The 22,695-nt window shown below is 26.7% G+C and overlaps 1 protein-coding gene and 1 long non-coding RNA gene across 2 annotated transcripts in view; both read right to left on the minus strand.

The window, feature by feature from the left end:
* LOC109607369 (protein Wnt-1) overlaps positions 1-22,592 on the minus strand; it is a 47,991-nt gene extending 25,399 nt beyond the window's left edge. Inside the window, exon 1 of the mRNA XM_020023863.2 lies at positions 22,465-22,592. Within this exon, the coding sequence (XP_019879422.1) occupies positions 22,465-22,544 (80 nt within the window). The 5' untranslated portion in view covers positions 22,545-22,592. The remainder of the gene's footprint in view (positions 1-22,464) is intronic.
* On the minus strand, positions 903-15,460 carry LOC126264259 (uncharacterized). The gene is made up of 3 exons (XR_007547020.1): positions 15,407-15,460; positions 2,291-2,339; positions 903-926 (listed from the first exon to the last, which is right to left on the minus strand). It is a non-coding gene; the product is annotated as an uncharacterized LOC126264259 (long non-coding RNA).
* Positions 22,593-22,695: the final 103 nt, after the last annotated feature.

Raw genomic sequence — 22,695 nt, forward strand, 5'->3', positions numbered from 1 at the left:
TATTTATTTAAAAATTGTGGTTTAGCTTGTGTTGGATGTCTTACAAGACAAGACTGCACAAATATTTGTTATACATTTTGTGTATTACAGAATTATTACAGGGTTATTTAAAAATTAATTACGTACAGTGGTTTATTTTATTATAATTAGGGCAACTTATTAAAATGTATTAAAAATATGAGCTGTCCACAATGACATAATTATGGCAACTTTTTACTTTTATTTACCAGATGTATTGTGTTTATTGTATTTATTTAATAATGAGTCGTAGTCAAACTGTATTATGTGCAGTAAAAAATCTAATTCAGCCTTACCAAGATCGAGAAGAATAAGCAGAGATTGTCAATAATATCCTGTATTAAAAAATTACTTAAAGAGAAACAGGACAAGTGGTAACAACGAAAAATATTCAACGAGTTCGAAAAACTTTAATAAATTGATAAATAAATAAATCGAATGTCAAAAAATAATCAATTCTTATCATTAATTCAAATTAAAGCCAACTTGGAAGGAATGGGACTTAAATGGGAGGTTACAGGATGGAGGGTTGTTGAGCTAGAGTTCTGAAAAGAAAACCCTCACATCAATTGGACCACAGAATAGTAGTCATGGGTAGTTTTTAGTGATGAGTACATATTTATTTAAAAATTGCGGTTTAGCTTATGCTGGACGACTTACAAGACAGGACTGCACAAATATTTATTATACATTTTGTGTATTACAAGATAATGGTTTAGTTATGGCAAGGAAATGCTTCTCTTCTTCTGGCGTAAGCTTCCTTCATCATATAGAAGACCAGAGATATATTAAACAACAATTTGTTCCCACATATTGGTTTCTACACGATAACAACCCCAAACACAAGCACAAAATTGTGACAGATTGGTTGAAAAATGTCTTGGCCGATCTCCCTCCAGATACCAGCCCTACAAAAAAACATGTGGGATCACGTTGAATACCAAATTCGACATAATTATAAAAATTTAAGTAAGCTCTTCACATCAATTGATGAAGCTTGAAGGAATACAAGAATTTCATATATTCGAAAAATGGTTGAGTTTGTGCCTCGGAGATGTGCTGAAATTATAAAGCAAAATACAAAGTATTAATGTTAAATTAAACGTTACTCATTTGGTCAATTAAAGTTGCTATATTTATGAACAAACATTTCACATTAAGTAAAATAATCGTGACCATAATATTTAACATTTTAAAAAGTTGATATAATAATGAGCACCACTGTATTGTCCAAAATACTGAGGAAACTATAATTAACAGAATTTAACTCTATTAATAACGAGAGATCAAGGTTGCGAAGTTTTAAGAGACAGCCTTAAATTGATAATTGCCAATAATAATCTTCTGGTCAAGATCAATTTTGATCTTCCGAGAATCATAGGAAAAAACACCCACCGACAATTATAATTTTATTGTGGCCAAATCCATAAATTATTGAATTTTAATAATATGATACAATATATAATGTATGTCCACAATATTTAATAATTGGCGAGTCATGCAAAGTTCAGACAAGACATATTCAACAACCTGTTCAAAATTTATTATAAGAATATGAAACCGGTTATTAGGTCTGGGCAGTTTCCCTTATCTTAAATTAACGTTTACTCTGGTGCACTTTTTTTATTATTAATATTATTAAATCATAAATTCGTTGCATATTTTCATTTATTTGAATACGTATTGTTGTGTCTTGTACAAAGTATGTGTGGGGAAACACTATTGTATTACATAATTGGCCATCGAAAGCTGTATAAAGATAATTATTTTTTCAAATTTACGATTATGGGCATTTTAACAAGCACATATTAAAGATTCTCCACCAATAGCTCGGGGACATTGTATATTACTTTAATAAAACAATCGGATGCACAGAAGTGCAAAAACCAATTAAAATTCTTCGGCTGATCGAGTGGGATCTGTTCAAAAACGCAACAAACGTCCTTGATCTTATACGGGGTGTTTTGAAGATGTGACTTTTAGTTTCCTGTAACGAGTACACTTCACTAAGATTTTCATGTAGGCAACAACATGTAAAGTCGTGATAGATGCATTTTTATTGCGTAAACATAGTTCATAGCCATTATAACAGTATTTTCGACAGTTATAGTATTTATATTTATTGTTGGCATTAAATAATGAACCTTGAAATGCGATTTATTAACAATAATTTATATCATAATTGAAAATTTATAGAGTCCAATATATTTATAGTAAGCAATTAATATTTTAATTGCGGCTCTTGATAACACGAACGATTAAAACTACTTACGAACTGGTCATGCTTTCATCTCACTTATTAAACGGGAGAACGTTCTTACCTGAAAAAATTTATATTTGCAATTAATGCAGAACAAACAGTGTTTTTATTGAAGACGTAAAAAATCTTGGGCAACGAAGAGCGGTTGATGATTGAGCGTTTACTCAAGAGTAAGTTGGGTTTGTTTAGGGTCGAAATTATACTTAATTGGTGGTTACGAATCAGCGAATAAAGGCAATTACTATTAGGCTTATTTAAATATTGATATTGTGCCCGTTACCTCTTTATTTGTTTAAACTTAATTATTTTGGCGGAACAACGAAAATTGGGGTGCCGGTAAGACGATTCTGCTCTGGTTATTCGCTGTCACAACACTTTCAGATCAAATTCTCTTCTAGATTCTCTTCGTGTGTTTTACATTAAGCCAATCACTTAAATCTCTCACACGTTGTTCATGATCTTCTCAAGACCACACTCTCCAACAATTCCTCAAACCTTTTTCCTGTCTCTTTTAAAGTAATAATTAGCTCACTATCAAAGTCACTTAAATAAATATTGAACTGTATCGATAAATTATGGTTAACAAATGGTTTTATGACATCACTCATAACTTTTTCTAATGGTCCCATAACATGCCAAGAAAAAGAACCACAGTTTTTAAATTTTTCAGGATCTTTCAGGATTTCAAAGAACTTTATTTTGTTTCTATCATTTACAATATAAATATTGATATTCTGTTAGAATGACAATCTTTTCCAGAAATTTCAAAAGGGAAAAGAAAAAATTATAGAACTGATTTTATTATGTAGCACAGTATAAAATACTCTTAATGTCATAAAGTATATATTTCAGGATTTCAAAGAACTTTATTTTGTTTCCACCATTTACAATATAAATATTGATGTTCTGTTAGAAAGACAATCTTTTCCAGAATCTTCAAAAGGGAAAAGAAAAAATTATAGAACTGATTTTATTATGCAGCACAGCATAAAGTATGTTTAGTGTCAAAGAGTATATATTTCAGGATTTCAAAGAACTTTATTTTGTTTCTACCATTTACAATATAAATATTGATATTCTATTAAAAAGACAATGTTTTCCAAAATCTTCAAAAAGGAAAAGAAAAAATTATAGAACTGATTTTATTATGTAGCACAGTATAAAATACTTTTAATGTCATAAAGTATATATTTCAGGATTTCAAAGAACTTTAATTTGTTTCCACCATTTACAATTTAAAAATTAATATTCTGTTAGAAAGACAATCTTTTCCAGAATCTTCAAAAGGAAAAAGAAAAAATTATAGAACAGATTCTACTATGCAGCACACTATAAAGTATTTTTAGTGTTATAAAGTATATATTTCAGGATTTCAAAGAAGTTTAATTTGTTTCCACCATTTACAATTTAAATATTGATATTCTATTAGAAAGACAATGTTTTTCAAAATCTTCAAAAAGGAAAAGAAAAAATTATAGAACTGATTTTGTTATGCAGCGCAATATAAAATAGTTTTAGTGTCATAAAGTATATATTTCAGGGTTTCAAACAACTTTATTTTATTTCCACCATTTACCTTAAAAATATTGATATTCTGGTAGAAAAACAATCTTTTCCAGAATCTTCAAAAGAGAAAAGAAAAAATTATAGAACTGATTTTATTATGCAGCACAGTATAAAATAATTTCAGTGTCATAAAGTATATATTTCAGGATTTCAAAGAACTTTATTTTGTTTCCATCATTTACATTATAAATATTTATATTCTGTTAGAAAGACAATCTTTTTCAGAATCTTCAAACGGGAAAAGAAAAAAGTATAGAACTGATTTCATTACGAAGCACTGTATAAAGTATTTTTAGAGTCATAAAGTATATATTTCAGGGTTTCAAACAACTTTATTTTATTTCCACCATTTACCTTAAAAATATTGATATTCTGGTAGAAAAACAATCTTTTCCAGAATCTTCAAAAGAGAAAAGAAAAAATTATAGAACTGATTTTATTATGCAGCACAGTATAAAATAATTTCAGTGTCATAAAGTATATATTTCAGGATTTCAAAGAACTTTATTTTGTTTCCATCATTTACATTATAAATATTTATATTCTGTTAGAAAGACAATCTTTTTCAGAATCTTCAAACGGGAAAAGAAAAAAGTATAGAACTGATTTCATTACGAAGCACTGTATAAAGTATTTTTAGAGTCATAAAGTATATATTTCAGGGTTTCAAACAACTTTATTTTATTTCCACCATTTACCTTAAAAATATTGATATTCTGGTAGAAAAACAATCTTTTCCAGAATCTTCAAAAGAGAAAAGAAAAAATTATAGAACTGATTTTATTATGCAGCACAGTATAAAATAATTTCAGTGTCATAAAGTATATATTTCAGGATTTCAAAGAACTTTATTTTGTTTCCATCATTTACATTATAAATATTTATATTCTGTTAGAAAGACAATCTTTTTCAGAATCTTCAAACGGGAAAAGAAAAAAGTATAGAACTGATTTCATTACGAAGCACTGTATAAAGTATTTTTAGAGTCATAAAGTATATATTTCAGGATTTCAAAGAACTTTATTTTGTTTCCACCATTTACATTATAAATATTGATATTCTGCTAGAAAGACAATCTTTTCTAGAATTTTCAAAAGGGGAAAAACAAAATTGTAGAACTGATTTTATTATGCATAATAGTATATTATTATTATTATTATTATTTTTTTGTTTCATCGACGTCAGCAATATTTAGACCTTGATATTTCGTGTTTATTATTTCCCTCTTCTTTATAATATTGAAATATTGATTAAAAAATTGAAATTTTGTACTATGGAAATGCAATTAATATGGTAGAAAAACATGTGTAGAAAAATAAAATAATTGACACCACACAGCTCCACCCCTTAACGACGTGGAAGAGAAAAGCATGTGTCACGTGCAACCCCAATGAAACGGACGAACCGAACCCCCGAAAAGGCAAAAAACCCAAGTCGGTGATTAGCAGTAGTTAAAACGGAGGAACGGCGTCGGGGACGGTGACGGCGACGGCGGCGTCTGGAAGGGCGGGAAGGAAGGAAGGAAGGAAGGAAGGAAGGAAGGTGGGAAGTGTGTACGGCGGTTCGGGAGCTCGTCCGTGATTTACCGTCGTTAGGAGGTGCGATCACCTCACCTGTATTTCCGGGGTGAGTCATGACACTAAATAATGCACGGCTCTGTAATGCGTTGTTGGCCAGGATCATGCCGTTTTGTAATGTAATTTAAAGGAAACTGGCTCCGAAGCCCGCCACTACGTACTATCATAAGCGTGATTCATGTTATTAAATCTGTTAATATTTAATTAGTTTGTCAATTTAACTTTTTAACGACACAAAACTGTTGACCGCAATAACCGTCCGGCAGACTGTTAAAAAGTCTATTAATTAAAACATCGCCATTGATATTTTATTCATTCGCATCGTGCCGAATTTAATTTCCCAACAACAGTTATGTGGTAAGCTAATTTACACGGTTGTTCGTTTAAATGGAGTGAAACAAGACGAAAGCGAATGGAAAAAATCAAATGTATTTGAGGATGGATTTGAGGGGTAGTTCAGGAAAGCATAAATCAAAAAGTTAATGACTTGTTGAGATCAAAATATGAAGCAATTAATCTTGGATAGGATTTTCTCACAGGTCGGAATACAGGTAGAAATCCTGAACAGCTGATATGCACATTATAGATTCGAAAATGACCGCACTTATGTCCCAAGAAGTACACTTACCACCCATGAAATAAACACGTATTCTTTATCTTATACATATCATCCTCGGGTGCTTAAAATTTACATAAATATGTTCTTATATATTAATCTCTTAAAAGATGACTTACTATTAATAATGAAATGTCTACTACAAGTCCCCTCTCGACTCAAGACTCCTTCTTTTTTCACTGTGTCTTACTGTTTTAATTCGATCATTAAATGTTAATGTTAATAAACAACGTGTTAATTGTTACATATAAAATTAACTGGTTAAATTGAATAACAAGGCTGTGTGTAATTGTTCTGTTTATACGGAATAGAATAATATTGCACAATTTCCTTTTACGATTTTATTTTGGACTGATGAAAAGTCTGAAAGAATTTTCATGAATCAGAATAAAGTAAATAATGAAATTTCTTACACTTAAACACAATCATAAAAAGCTTGTTTAAAAAGTTGAAGTGTGAACTACGTAAAACGACTATTAATACTTCAATATGCCCCAATAATTATGGACCCATAGTGTGCTGTGATAATTATTATATTTTTAAATCTTTATGTTAGTAATTGTTTACGTGTGGCCACTTTTTTATGGTAAATTTCGACTTATATTTAGACTATAACTACTTACGGCATATTATTTATTTACTTTCTTTCGTGCCTTTCATTTAACATTCAAATCTATGTGAAAATATTAACGAACTAAATTTTTATAATTTTCAAACTTTTTAACACATTAAATATTTAATTTAAAATGGATTTTAGAAAAGTTTAAGAAATTTGAAAATTTCAATAATACATTCAAATATATTTTTTTAATAAACTATTAATTTTCTTAAATAAAATAATTTAAAAAATTTATAACTTTGACAGACACAATTTTTTTTTTAATAATTTTTAATAATAAAGAATTTTATTAGTTGATAAAAATTATTTTGGCAATATTATGATTACCTTTAAATACATCAGCAATATTTTAATAAATTTAATATTTTTCAAAATAAAATAGTTTATTAATTATATAATTTTAGTTGAACCCAATAATTAAAGAATTTTATTTTATTTAACTTAATATTTTTTAAAATAATATAATTTATTAATTTTATAATTTTAATCGACCTAAAAATGAACTATTGAAACTTAATACATATCTTTTTTTAAATAATTTAGAAACACAAATTTGTCAAAAATTAAAATATTTTGTATTTGATTACTATCATAAAAATTAAAAAAAAAAAAAATAAATTCCTTCCAAAAACTAAAAGAATGATAAAATATGAGATTTAAACCAATAAATTACATTAAAATTTGAAAATTTTAGACTTAAAATAAAACATATTTTGGCACATTTTTAAATATCTCAGCGATATTTTAATAAACTACTAATTTTGTTAAATAAAATAATTTATTAATTATATAATTTTTATAAACTCCAAAAATTAAAAATAAATTATTTAAATTATTATACTTATACATAACTTTTTTTAAATAATTTCAAATCTCAAATTATTAAAATTAATAAAAGAAATTTAATAAAAGAAATTTAATGTTTTCCAAAGATTAAAACATTAGTAGATTATATAAAATATAAAAAAATTAGATTTAAAACCAGTTCTATTAAATATTTTTGGTAATTTATTTAAAAATTTGGACAACAAAAAACTCAGCAAGATTTTAATAATCTATTAATTGTATTGTATAATTTTAATGGATATATAACTTTTTTAAATAATTTCAAATGTCAAAAACTTCTTAAAATCTAAAGAATTTTATTCTAAATATAAAAATATAAATTAAAACATTAAATAGAAATTTAATGTATTCCAAAAATTAGAGGAAAGATTAAAACATCAGTAGATTATATTAAAATTTAAAAATTTTAGATTTAAAACCTGTTCTATTTTTATGTTTTTTAATAATTTTTTTAAAAATTTGGACAACAATAAACGTAACATCAAAAAACTCATATTTCTTACTATAACGACTGATATAAAACTATGTATAAAATAGATTAAAAAACTTCAGTTTATCGAAAAGATAATAAAATATATTAAATATTCTTAAAATAAATAATAAAATGTTTAGTTCTCCTCAATAATCCTTTCTGAAAAAATATATTACACGTTATTTTCAGAGCCACTTTTATCAATAATGTTTTTTCTACACCTATCAGTTCAGTGGTGTCTGAGATATGGCACTATTTGGTCACCTGGCATGGCCATCCTTATTTTGTAGTTTATTTGATAAATTTGATTTTTGAGGCATTGATAAGCCCAACTTTTGAAAAATTAAAGAAATCTAAAAACAAAACCAAAAAAATGTAAATTAGAACATTTTTTAGTTATATAAATTAATATTAGATGAGATTATATTTAATTTAAATTGTCAAATCTTTTAAAAATTATTGCCCATTTCACCCCTTTAATAACTAAAATTTTTGTTTATTCGAGCACAAAGAAATAAAACATAAAACATAAAACATAAAACATAAAAAGGAGTCGTACCCAAGATGTAGTACATAAATGTGATGAATTTAAAGTAACAATAAATAAAAGTTAGATATTGTGTAACGAAAAATGATGATTTATTAAATATGTGTAAATTCATTTGAAAAATTCCCATCGAAGCTTTTGCATTGGCAACATTCCAAAAGAGCAAAACCGGCTACTGGAATATACGGCATTCAATTCAAAATACCTACTCAACATAATTAAAGTTTCTAAAGGCACTCGGGTAATCTTTACCGTATGATAAAACACTCGGCCTGTTATATTGTAAATTACGAACCGGATATAATAAAGTTTCGGGAGGTTGGCCTTATATTAATAAAAGAAGATATTTAACAGACTGTCGAAAACAATGGAGAGATTCCTGGCTGTGCGCTCGTTCGCTTTTTATCTGCCCGAGTTGCACTTGTATCGCGATAACAGGCACACAATGAGCCCACAAGACACCGAGGTGTGTGTTACTACCCAGTCAACTCCGGACGAGGTTAATGAGATATTTGTAAACTTTACGCCGCACTGTGCGCACACACTAATAACTTCTGACACCAATCAAACCCAAAAATAAAACGCTTCGAATAACACGACTTATTTTTTTCTGTCGTCACTTTTATGGCAAAAGACTACGTCAGAGAATCGACAAGAAATAAACCCTCAAACATCACCACAGTCAACTTGGAGGGTTTAATTAATAACTGAAGTTAGTAAACGTGTACAAATTAACTGAACACTCGAGGAGAGTTGTTTAAATTTTTATTTAGCAATTGTTATTTTCGAATAGAATTTTTTGTTTGGTTTGGTACAACAGTGCGGCAGCATCGACCTCTTCAGTCTCAGCACCAGTTAATTATACAGAGAGGGTAACTGAGATGCACAAGAGGCGATCTATCGACTTCTTTAAAAAAAGGTTGTGTCTCGGGGGTCCCTGTTATTATGCCATTATTGTAACATACTTATATCTATCTTGTAACCCCTGTTAATTACGATATTTTAATGAATATTCATTAATTAAGGACGACGTACACAATTATTAAACGAAGGCACGAAAACCGAAAATGAATAATTTAACAATGAGATAAAAAAGTAGAAGGAAATGTATCGACGTATGGAATTGATCAGGTTGTCGGTGGTGCAATGGATTCGAATGGACGGAAACTCGTTTGGGAGGTGTGCTTTTTTTTAAAACAATAAAACAAATTCAAACATTTAACCCGGGACAAATGCCTAACAAGACATTCCACTTAGTCGAAAAGCGGGTCTTGATTTATAAATATTTGTTGATCAGTGGTTCACCGGCCAGGTATGACTTTAGATGGATGGTCCGTACTACTTACAGGTGATGTGGAAATTTTAAAAGCGTTAACAAACGTATTAATTAACAAGATAAGTCTAAAATATCTCGAATAGTTCTCTTTTCACCGTATCTTTTTTATTTTATTTCATTTTAGTTTTTTTTTTTTTTTCCTCTTCGTCTCTCTCTTAAAAGTCGGACACACTTATTTGATTATTCGACGTGATATAAAATTTATTGTGCAATAATGTAAATGATGGATGGTCATTAGAGGATTTTACGATATGAATTTTAATTAGTGCTTATTTAACATTAATTGGCTATAAAATCTATCAATGTTATTAGTTTTCTCCTATAAAAAATTTCAATTTTATTAATTATACCTTTTGCTTTCAACCTATAATTTCACAGGCTTTATTAAAATTTACATATTTTCAATTTAGCTTAGATATCACTTTTACAAATCAAAATAAAAATTCTAAAAGTTATTTATTGTTGTAATGGCGAACCCAAAATTTTATTATTAAGCTAAGTTTATAAAGTTTATATAGAAATTAAAAAAATATTCACATTTAAAATTAATATAATTAATAACTGAACTGAATGTAATTAATTATTGAAATTTATTTAGATATAATATAAAGAATACGTCTAATGAATACACTTAATATAACAAAAATATTTTAAATTAATCTAATATAAAAATAAAATTCCAAAAATAAATAAAACATTTAAAATTATTAAATATATTAATAATTTTAATAATAAAAAATATATTAATTGTAAAGATGAACCCAAAATTGTAAAATCTAAGTTGTCTACAAAGCTGTAGGTAATATTAAAAAAATTATTTTAATTAAGACTAATATACATATAGAAATTAAAAAAATTGAACAAATTAGAAAATGTACAATTTATATTAGATTTAATTTACGTTTAAAGTTAATATAATTAATAACTGAATGTTGTATAATTAATTATTGAAATTTATTTAGATATTGAAGAATATTTTAAAAATCTAAAAAATCTAGCTAATATTTAAATTTAATATTAAAAAATATATTTTAAATTAAACTAATGCAATGATAAAATTGCAAAAATAAATGACATAAAATATAAACTTGAGTTAATTCTCATTTAAAATTAACAAGATGTTAATAATTTTAATAACTGAATATTTTTTGCCTAATACAAATTTATTTATCTGTTACAAAATATTTGAAAAACTGAAAAATTTAAGTGACAAACGTAATATTGAAAAAATATTTTAATTTAATATTAAAATAAAAACAAAAAATGAATTAATTGATGAATTTAGTTAATTCATTTTTAAAATTAATAACATATATATTGAATTAAAAAAATTGAACAAATTGAGAATGATGAATTTAGTTAATTCACATTTAAAATTAATTAATTAATTGATTAATTGGCATCTCTAAGAAGTGAATATTTTATTATTCGTTTTTCATACATCTTTAACAAATTTAATTAAAACGTCTAAAATCAGAAAATTGTTTAATTCACGTTTAAAATTAATAACAAGGAATTAATTTTAATAAGTGAACATTTTATAGCTATTATTCATCTATTTATAAAAAAAAATAATTAAATTCTAGAAAAGTCGAACAATAAAAAAATCTAAAATTAGAAGTTGATTGTGAATTAATTTACAATTAAATACGATAAGCTATAATTAATGTCGTAAATTAATAGCACGATAACTTGAACACTTTTTTTAAATATATTTAATAAATATTTCATTCTTCAAATGCAAAAATTAATAAAATTCCAAAACAATGATTAAACCGAAACTAAAAACATGAATTAATTCACAATTAAAACGAATAACAAGTCATTAATTTTAATAACAGAACATTTAGTAATATAATTAAAACATATTTTTCATTTGTCATATCCATGAAATTCTTCAGTTTCATCAACGTCCACGTTTCAGAAATACTGGTTTGTACATGTGTGTGTGTGTGTGTGTGTGTGTGTGTGTGTGTGTGTGTGTATGTGTGGGGGTATTTTATTGAGCCTAATGTAATTAATAAGAAGTTTTACGATTTATGGCGAATTGACACGCATACCACTACAGACGGACTAATTATATCCATCATCGCAGCAAAGACCCCATTATCAACACACTTGCATTTTGGCTTTTTCCTAAATTGCTAGGGGACGCATTTATTTCATTTTGTCTGCGATGCAATAATACATTATCCATCCGGGACGGTATTACGGTAGTTTCGACATTTATTCATTCCGCCCGCCATTCCCATTTAACGAACCGTCTTTGCTCTTCGGTATTTGTCTCATTCAATAAACCATCGTTTCACCTAATTGATTATTAACATCTGACCATCCCCGATGCAAAGGGTCGAGGGGACCGATTCACACGGCTTCAGTTTCAGATGGGGGCAAGCAAAGAAAAAAAAAATGAATAAATAATAAAAAAATAAATTGTAGGAAAGGGTTTTTTTGTTCGTAAATAGTCGGACGGTCGATAAGTGTGCGGTAATAGTTGGTGACAAGTCATGGAACCGAAATAATCGACACATGTAATCTGGTCATCCGTAAACCGTGAACGGTTAATAATTTTACAAGAGATTAGTATCGACCTGTCAAAGAGATTCCTTACGACCAACATCGAAGTTACCGAATTTATATTTGGTTACACGGGAATAATTGGGCCGGGACGCTGTCTGCGGTTTGTTATTCTAAATCTAGATTATACCGACACCCAACACACACACACACACACACACACACACACACACACACACACATCGGATTTTTTCTTAATGTAAACAATAATAACAAGGTGTTAGCGGTGTTAGCGGTGTTAGCGGTGTCACCATGTGCCACTAACAAATACAAATCTATTACGTCCTTAACTCCGGCTCACATCTACTTTACAAACCAGAAGTCGTATTAATCATTGCGCACAAACAATTCCAATAACACACATTTGAATGATGGTGATTCATCTGTGTGATTTGGATTTTAATTTACGACATAGTGAAATGTCTATTTCTACATTGAATATGCTCAGACCTCAGACTGTGTGAAAAATATTAATTATTTAGTTTGTTATTACGAATAAGCAACGTTTACTTTCATTTTATTTAGAACGTTATCTTATTTAATTGTTTAATGTTAATTAAAGGTTATTAATAATTTACTAATCGTTAGTAAAACTATGATGTTGCAAGAAAAATGTTAATTATTTTATTTGTAATAAATACCTTACAATAAAATATTAATCTGAACTAAAAAAATCTAATGACTAACTAGTATTAGTCATTAGAGATTAATTAATTCTTTATGTATGATATGTTGATTAAAAATTACTTATACTAAACTAATCATTAATTACTATTTAGATTGAACAAAATTTGAACGTAAGTGACAAAAAATAGTAAATTTGTTGTATTTTGTGTGGTTAACGAAAAAAGGTATGGATTTTCAATTTAGCTTAGATGTCATTTGTATAAATCAAAATAAAAATTGTAATAAAAAGTTATTGTTGTAATGACGAACCCAAAATTTTTAAATTTTTAATTATCTACAAAATTTATATAGAAATTAAAAAATTATTCACATTTAAACTTAATATAATTAATAACTAAATGTTGTGTAATTAATTATTGAAATTTATTTGGAAGTATAAAAAAATATTTTGAATACTTTATATATCAAAAATATTTTAAATTTATCTAATACAAAGATAAAATTCCAAAAATTAAACAAAACATTTAAAATTGATAAATATGATAAAAATTTTAATAACTGAATACTTTTTAGTCAAAACAACTTTATTTATCTGCCACAAAATATTTGAAAATCTGAAAAATTTAAATAATATTTAAAATAATATTGAAAAAATATTTTAAATTGAAATGATGAACCCAAAGATGTAAAATCTAGGTTGTCCACAAAATAGATTCATAAAAATTTGTCAAAAACTAAAAAATTTTTTGTAATTGATGATTATCATCCTTCCAAAAACTAAAAGAATTATTAAAATATAAGATTTAAACCAATAAGTTACCCTAAAATTTGAGAATTTTAGACTTAAAACAAAACATATTTTGGCAAAATCTTAATTATTTTTAAATACGTTAGCAATATTTTAATAATTTTTAATTTTCTTAAATAAAATAATGTACTAATTGTATAATTTTAATACACTGTAAAAATTAAAAATTTATTTATACATATCATTTTTTTAAATAATTTTAAATCTCAAAAGCTTCTTAAAAAATAAAGAATTTTATTCTAAATATAAATATTAAAATCAATAAAAGAAATTTAATCTCTTCCAAAAATTAGAGGAAACAACATTATTTATCTGCAAAAAAATATTTAAAAATTTGAAAAATTTAAATAACATTAAAAATAATATTGAAATATTTTAAATTGTAATGATGAACCCGAAATTGTAAAATCTAAGTTGTCTACAAAATAATATTTTAAAAAATCTGAAAACTGTAGGTAGTATTAAAAAATTAATTTTAAATAAGACTATTAAGTAAAATTGTTGTATTTTCATATACAGGATGATTTCATCCACACATGTGATGTTGTCAGATACCACCTATGATACACAATCAGTACACATAAGGACATGAGCATTATTTTTTCTGGTGTTCCATTAAAAATAACAAAATTGAATTTACAAACATTTTAGTTATGTTAAACCATCAAATTGTCAAATTTTTGGGAAAAAATCTCAACTCAACTCAACAGTCCAAAGATATATAAAGTGTTCCCTTAAAAATAACAAAGTTGATGCCAGTTCAGGCGAAACCTTAATTGATTTTTTTTTTCATTCTCTCTACACTTCTTATGAGTAAATTAGGTGAGTCACTCTGTATAAATTTTAGAGAAAAGTTAATTATTATACTTGTAATAATGTTACAAATAAACTGTTTTTATTTATTTAATAGATTCAATAATATCATTTACATATTTAGTAGAAAAAGCATAAATTTTTTACAATAAAATTAAGAACTAAATTAAAAAATTATATATATTGGTACAAAAACAGATATAAAAAAATCTAATCTTAATTTAGCGATCAGTAATTTTATTTTAAATTACTTTAAACATAAATTGACGTAAATAAATATTAAAAAAATCATGTAATATGTTAATTGTTTTATTTGTAAATATCAACATTAGTTATTTTATATTAGATTAGTTCAAAGTTCATGTAGATTAAGAGTAGAAAAATATAAGAATAACTAGTAATATTAAATTAAAAACTGTTAATAATATGTTCATTTACAAATTAATTATTTTCAAAAGTGGTAATTAAAATTACTAGTACTAAATTAACAATTTATCATACTAAGAATATTTTATATTAAATCCTAGCAAAACGTTTAAACACAACAATAAAATAATGATAAATATGTTTGTCATAATTCTATTAATAAAATTTGGAGAAAAACTTACAACTATTACACAGATCTACAAAACTAACCTAACCTAACTTAACCTTCACTAAAAATACATAAAATTATTATATATTATTACTGTAAACAACAAGTGTTAATAAAATCGAAACATACCACAAAAACACAAATATATAAAACACTTGAATCAAAGAGAACACCAAAAAAAAAATAAAAATATAAATTGTCACTACACAATAACATTGTCGAAATGTTTCTCGACTCTCAAACATCAAATATCCAATTTTTACCCCTTCTCTTCACCAAAACTGCAATTCTAGGAATAACAATTGAATGCGCCGGGCGTTAAAAAATGCACAGCTTACTACTTAGACGGCACGAGCCTTCTGTCTTTCTCCGACTCTAATAGACGCGTATTTCTTTCTCTTTCACTCTTGCGGGTACAATGCAAAATTCGATTTTTGTTGCATCGAATTGAGAGAATTTAGTTAGACAGTCGTACGCGAACAACCGCTGGAGATCTGTCAAAAGTGTATGTTGATCAATTCAACATATAATTATGAAAATATAAACACCGTAAGTTGTATATTGATTTTAAATTTAAATCTTTTAAGTTTACGGTTTTACAATACGGTAAGTTAAATAAATTGTTTATATGCATTGAAGTGAGGTTAGGTTAGGTTCTTGAGAGATTAAAAATGTGAATGAGTGATTCCTTATAACCGTCTAAGATGCAAGAATATTAGGTTTGTTGTTGCGTTTAATTTTTCTCTTTTTACTAGAATGTATGAATTTGATTTACTTGTGAAATTATAAAACAAATTGGTAGGAAAAATCAAACAATTTATACCAAATATTAATGTAATTACAACAAAATATGTTCATTTGTTATTACAATGATTATAATAAATGAAAACTAAAGTAATTATTAATATGTTGAACTCAGTAATTTATTATTAATATCATATAGGGTGGTCCAATTTAGTATACTAAGTAGTTTCACAAGTTTTACTTTTACTAGTTTATTACTTTTTATTAGTTAGACCATGGTGTGATAAAGAATTAAAACAAAGAAACTAGATAACAATGTATAAAATTGATGACTAAATATTCATTTTTTTAATTCATATAACCTGTTTATAAAGTTTTGTAAAATAGTTCATTGAAATTCCCTGTAGTAGCAATTATATAGGTAATATATTTTTCTTTTTATTGTAACATTTTTATTTCTTATCCAATCTTGGTATACCAGGGATTTAAATACTTTAAATCTTATTATTAATATCAAATAGGGTCGTCCAATTCAATATACTATCTAGTTTCCCAAATTTTACTTGTTTATTACTTTTTATTAATTAGACCATGATAGGATATAGAATGAAAACAAAGAAACTAGATGACAGTGTATAAAATTGGTGACTAAATCTCCATATTTTTAATTCATATAACCTGTTTATAAAAATTTGTAAAATAGTTCATTGAAATTCCCTGTAGTAGCAATTGTATAGGTAATATATTTTTCTTTTTATTGTAACATTTTTATTTCTTATCCCAATCTTGGTATACCAGGGATTTAAATACTTTAAATCTTATTATTAATATCAAATAGGGTCGTCCAATTCAATATACTATCTAGTTTCTCAAGTTTTACTTGTTTATTACTTTTTATTAGTTAGACCACGATAGGATAAAGAATTAAAACAGAAACTAAATAACTGTGTATAAAATTGGTGACTAAATCTCTATTTTTAATTCATGTAACCTGTTATAAAGCTTTGTAAAATAGTTCATTGAAATTCCCTGTAGTAGCAATTGTATAGGTAATATATTTTTGTTTTCCTTGTAACATTTTTATTTCTTATCCAATCTTGGTCTACAAGGGTTTTAAATACTTGTAATTCAATAAACTTACGATTAAAACTATAAAACTTGGACATTGGTGTTATAAAAAATAACTTAAATGACGAATATGGCTAAAAATTAATAAAAATAGTACAAAAGAGGATTTGAACTTTGAATTTGATGCGTAATTTAGTCACCTTTCTAGAAAAATATTATTAATCTCACTTTGACTTGCCATTTATTTTGGATAATGCATTAAGTGAAATAAATGTCTAGGCAGGTGAATGGCCCAAAGTTTGTTGGTATAAGAAAGAACTAAAAATTTAATTTACCAATTAAATAGCTATGTTCACTTAGAAATTAAAATTAATTACCTACAAACAAAGTAATAAAAATAACTAACAGTAAATTAAGAGTTAATAGTAAAATGCAAGGCTGTTTTATTTTAGAAATGACCAATTTCCAACGTACAAAAATGATAAATAATCGGGGTTGAGTTGTCGGGACAAATCGCAAATCAAAATATCGATCGATGGAGGACGGAGAAACGGGCGCAAAATGTCGGGAGATTAAAAATTTGTTGATTGCACAAAGAAAAAATAAAAATGACGGCAGGCAGGCAGGCAGGCAGGCAGGCAGCGTCGTTGTTTGATCCGCAACATTTCCTATAGTTGTTAAGCGGTGTATGTCTAATTTGTTGGTGCGGCGATGAAAATCCGGCCTACCTGTGGTATTTGGTATTCTAGCGGCGGGACTCGGCTCTTAAATAGAGGAGCTCCGTAAGCAGCTTTGTGCCGTTGCGTTGTCCGACTGGACCAACTATTTTCATGCCTTGTTATTAGTTTGTAGGGATCTCTTTAATGGTTTCTTAAATATCTACCGACATTATATGGGAAACGGGGCACACACTGTACCTGCTGCCCCGAAATCTATCGACACCCTGAATATTTACTATTTATGGGTTTTTACCTTTTTTTGAGGGGACTCCTTCCGACACTAATGAGCTGCATTTTTTAATAGTCGCACCGATTTTGTGTATTTTTTTTTTTTTTAATCTTGGATTTCTAAAGAAAATTATTAACATTATTATTATAATAAAGGCTATTTTTTATCAAGAATCTAGTACTAATAATTATGTTAATTTTTAAACTTAATATTAAGAAATTAAGAAATAATAATAAACAATCTTTAATTAATCATCAAATTATCTTCATTTCTTTAGAAAATGATTAATATTATTATTATATTAAAGACTAATTTTTATCAAGAATTTAATTTAAACTTAATTTTATAGTTTAATATTAACAAATTAGGAAATAATAAACAATTTTTAATTAATCATCAAATTATCTTCATTTCTATAGAAAATTATTAACATTATTATTATAATAAAGACTAATTTTTATGAAGAATTTTACATTTTAAGGTCTTGTATTTAGTACTAATAATTATGTTAATTTTTAAACTTAAGTTTATAGTTTAATATTAACAAATTAGGAAAGAATAACAAACAATTTTTAATTAATCATCAATTATCTTCAATTTTATAGAAAATTATTAATATTATTATTATAAATAAAGACTAATTTTTATCAAGAATTTTACATTTTAAGGTTTTTTATCTAATACTAAGAATTACGTTAATTTTTAAACTTAGTTTTGTAGTTTAATATTAACAATAAACAATTTTTAATTAATCATCAAATTATCTTAAAATACATTATTTTCAATATTTTATACTTTTTTATTGTATTTTTTTTTTTTGTTACATATCTTAAACGACAGAATGTCAAAATACAATTATTAGTCCGATTTCTTCAAATTATCTTCGATAAACAAATATTTTTCAATATTTTATACGTTTTTGATTTTTTGTCACATCTTGAAAACAACAGAGATATTATAAATTATATTCTTTTATTTATTTAATAACAAAATTTAGGACTGATTTTATGTTGATTTTATAATATTATAAAATGTGTTGTTATCATATTTTTTGGAAAATTTTCTGGAAAAAATACATTCACCAAATTCACACAGAATTTAAGTTATTAATATATTACTGCAATAAATTTTTATGTATTTTAATCTGGTAAATTAGTTCTAATTTCTGAAGTATTATTTTTGCTGCTTCACTAATTTTTAGACTGCCATTTTCAAAAAAAAAAAACAGGTTGCCAAAATGTACAATGGTCATCAAAGAAATAGTACAAAATTAAAAATTAAAGATTTCATAGAAGGATTTAGTTCAAATTTTGTCCAATCAGTATAAAAAAATATATTTCAATATTCTATACTTTTTTATTATTTTTTTTTTGTCACACACCTCAAACGACTAATCTAGTTGACTAAAGAAATATTTAACAATATTCTAAATAGTACTTTTAGTAGGAAGAATGATTATTTACACCTCAGAGAAGAGGGAAATAATAATTAACATGGAACATCAAGGTCTAAAAATTGCTGAACATGATGAAAATTTAAGATACTCCTGAAAAGTGCTTTATAATATTATTAACTACAGACTCACATGAACATACAATAAGAAAACGTTATAATAAAAAAAAACAAATCCAGACAGACAAATTGGAAGAATCACTAATGGACTTAATTTCTTGTCTTCTAGGCAAATAAAAATTGAATTAATTGAGTCATGCAATATCAGTGAGTCTAGTAGAACAAAACTTCCAAGGATGTAATTCAGTGAAGAAATCATTAGTATTAAAATATTTAAATATTCTCCAAATTCACACAAAATTTTAAGTAAAAATAATACAATAGAATTTTATGTATTTTTACCTGATATTAAATCAGTATTATTTTTAGACTAGTATTTCCTCAAAAATCACCTCCTCAAATGTTACCAAAAAATGTACAGTGGTGATTAGAGAAGTAGCTCATAATTTAAAAGTAGATACTCCAGAAAAGACAGACAAATTGGAAGAAGCAGTAAACGACTTATTTTCTTGTCTTCTAAACAAATAAAAATTAAATTAATTGAGTCAAACAATATCAGTGTATCTAGTAGAACAATCAGACGTTAACTGAATTAACGAAACTTCCAAAGATATAATTTAGTAAAGAAACCATTGGTATTAAAATAGTTAAACATTCTCCAAATTCACACAAAATTTTAGCTAAAGGTAATAACTTCCAATGGTGTATTTCAATAATTAATTGATATTAACGAAGAATATTCCAACAAGATTAATGTGTGCACAAAAATATATGAATTATCCTCAAGAATTTTAACAAATGGTAATTTGGAGTGATGAATCCAGATAGATACGACTGCAAAAACTTTGAAAGACGGTGGAGAAAACGTTATGGTTTGGAATACCTTTTCTTGACATGGTATAGGGCCACCACAAAAAATTATTGGTAAAATATTATATAAAAAAGTCATGAGAGTTGTAATAGAACAATTTACCAACGATAATTTACCACTTAGATGCATTTTTATGCATGATAATGATCCGAAGCATGCGTCCAAGGTTCAAAATTGATCAAACGATAATATTGTTGAGGTACTCGATTGGCCAGCGCAAAGTCCGGATCTAAGTCCAATAGAAAAATTATGGAACGACATGAAGTTTCGATTAAAACACCAAAAATCATTAACTTGTGAAGTGAATTGTGGTTATTCATTGAAGAACTGTCCAATTTAATTTAGAACGACCGTTGCCTATGGTCGTTGAATCCATTCTCCGTCGTCTACAGGCTGTTATAACCAACAAAAGGTACCCAACAAAATATCCACACGTTGTGTATAAATTATTTAATTAATACATATTTTTAAAGATGATTTAAGATAAGTAGATTTGCCTACATAATGAATAATTGGAGAAATAATTATTTTAAATAAAATATAAAATAACTTGAATGCATTTCCTAGTTAACAATAATAATAAATAAATAAGTAATTCCAACAACAACATTATTAACAGTAAAGAAATCCATTAATTTTTCCATTAAAAGTGCAGCTTTAAAAATGAAATTTTCATTGATATTTAATTTATTCAGATAAAAATGTTGTTCATTGTAAGAAAATCTTAATTAAAATTGTTGTTTAGTATTGCACATTAAAAATTGAATGAGTTAATTGTTCCACACTGCGAATATTTATTTATCAATGAAATATAAGCTTATCCAATTAGTTATCAGAGGTGTCAATTTTCGCTGATTTACGAATCATTTATCGCATTATTATTCAGTGGTACACAAATCTCCAGTATTGTTAGAAATAATAGGATTAATTGATTTGTGTTAAGTGTGTTAACCACATTATGTCATTAAAACTAACAATATCAAAGAGGATCGCGGCAATACGATAATTAAAAACACATAAAATCAATTAAAATCGAAATACTTATTGATATTTGTCCTTATCAATTGTACATCCAACCAGTAGCCATGTTTTGATTTGTTATTATTATTAAAACTTGAAGTGTCCTTTTAAATGATATTTTTTTATAAAGCAAACACATAAATGTTTAATTATTTCGTACGGTTATTTTAATTAATAAATTGATTTTCTTTCTTGGCATCATTAAAATAATTATGTGATTTTAAGTTAATGTGACTAATTACTCATTAATTTTTTACCACGATTTCATACAATTTGTTACAGATTTTAAAGTCATAAATATTCTCCTTTCTATATAATTAATTATATACGCATTTGTTGTTAAATTAGTTGGTTTTAATTTGTGTTTCCTGTTCTCACATATAATACAGGTTTGTTTTGATGAAAATTTTTTAGATTTAGATCTCTATCTTCTTATAGTGTTTTCTTACTTTCACCGAACCTTGCCCATAAAAATTTGTCAGTCAAAAATGTAATTTTTGATGTATCCCATCCTAGTTAAGTCGAATTGTTGGAATTACATTTACTTTCCCTCGAGGAGGAAACAAAGAGTCATGTTCTTGCTAATAATAAATATCTGAGCTTTCTATTTTTCAACATAACTTATAAGATAAGCATGAAATGGGAAATGGTTTAATATAATAAATTTAATTGAAGCCTTCCACAACCAACCTAGTAATTTATTATTGGTAGTTAATGTCAGTTAGTTATGGCAACGTAATTTTATTGAGCCTTATCGTTTGAATCAAGTGCTCAATTACCTACGCTCAAATTAAAAATTCCTGCACAGATAAAACAGAAATAAATATACGGAGGAGAAAACGTGGAGCGTCGTTGCTTTTACTCGGGCCGGAAAAAACGTTTTTACGCAAGAACGAGGCTCTAATGGGACTGGAAATTGGATTGGCTAAAGACAGTTTTCAAATTTCAATCCTGCTGACGACCGCCACCACCGCCGGTCGAAGGCAAAGACATGGACGGGGACCGAAAGAAGTTTGCAACTCACCACCAGTCGGCATCCGTGTACTGAAGCAGTAGCGTCCAAAAAGCGACGGAAGCGAGAAATTCCGCGCCGCGACGCGTCATAGCGCGGGATTCACAGAGAGAGACGCACTTGCACCGACTTGCACTCAAACTGGATGTAGGTACACTGAAATGAATCTCGAGCGCGAGGCTCACACACAGTGGGGGCGGAATCTGATCGTCGCTGCCCTGGATTGGACGCCAACCGACACGC

The sequence above is a fragment of the Aethina tumida genome, chromosome 1 (genome assembly GCF_024364675.1).
Source record: "Aethina tumida isolate Nest 87 chromosome 1, icAetTumi1.1, whole genome shotgun sequence".
NCBI lineage: Eukaryota > Metazoa > Arthropoda > Insecta > Coleoptera > Nitidulidae > Aethina > Aethina tumida.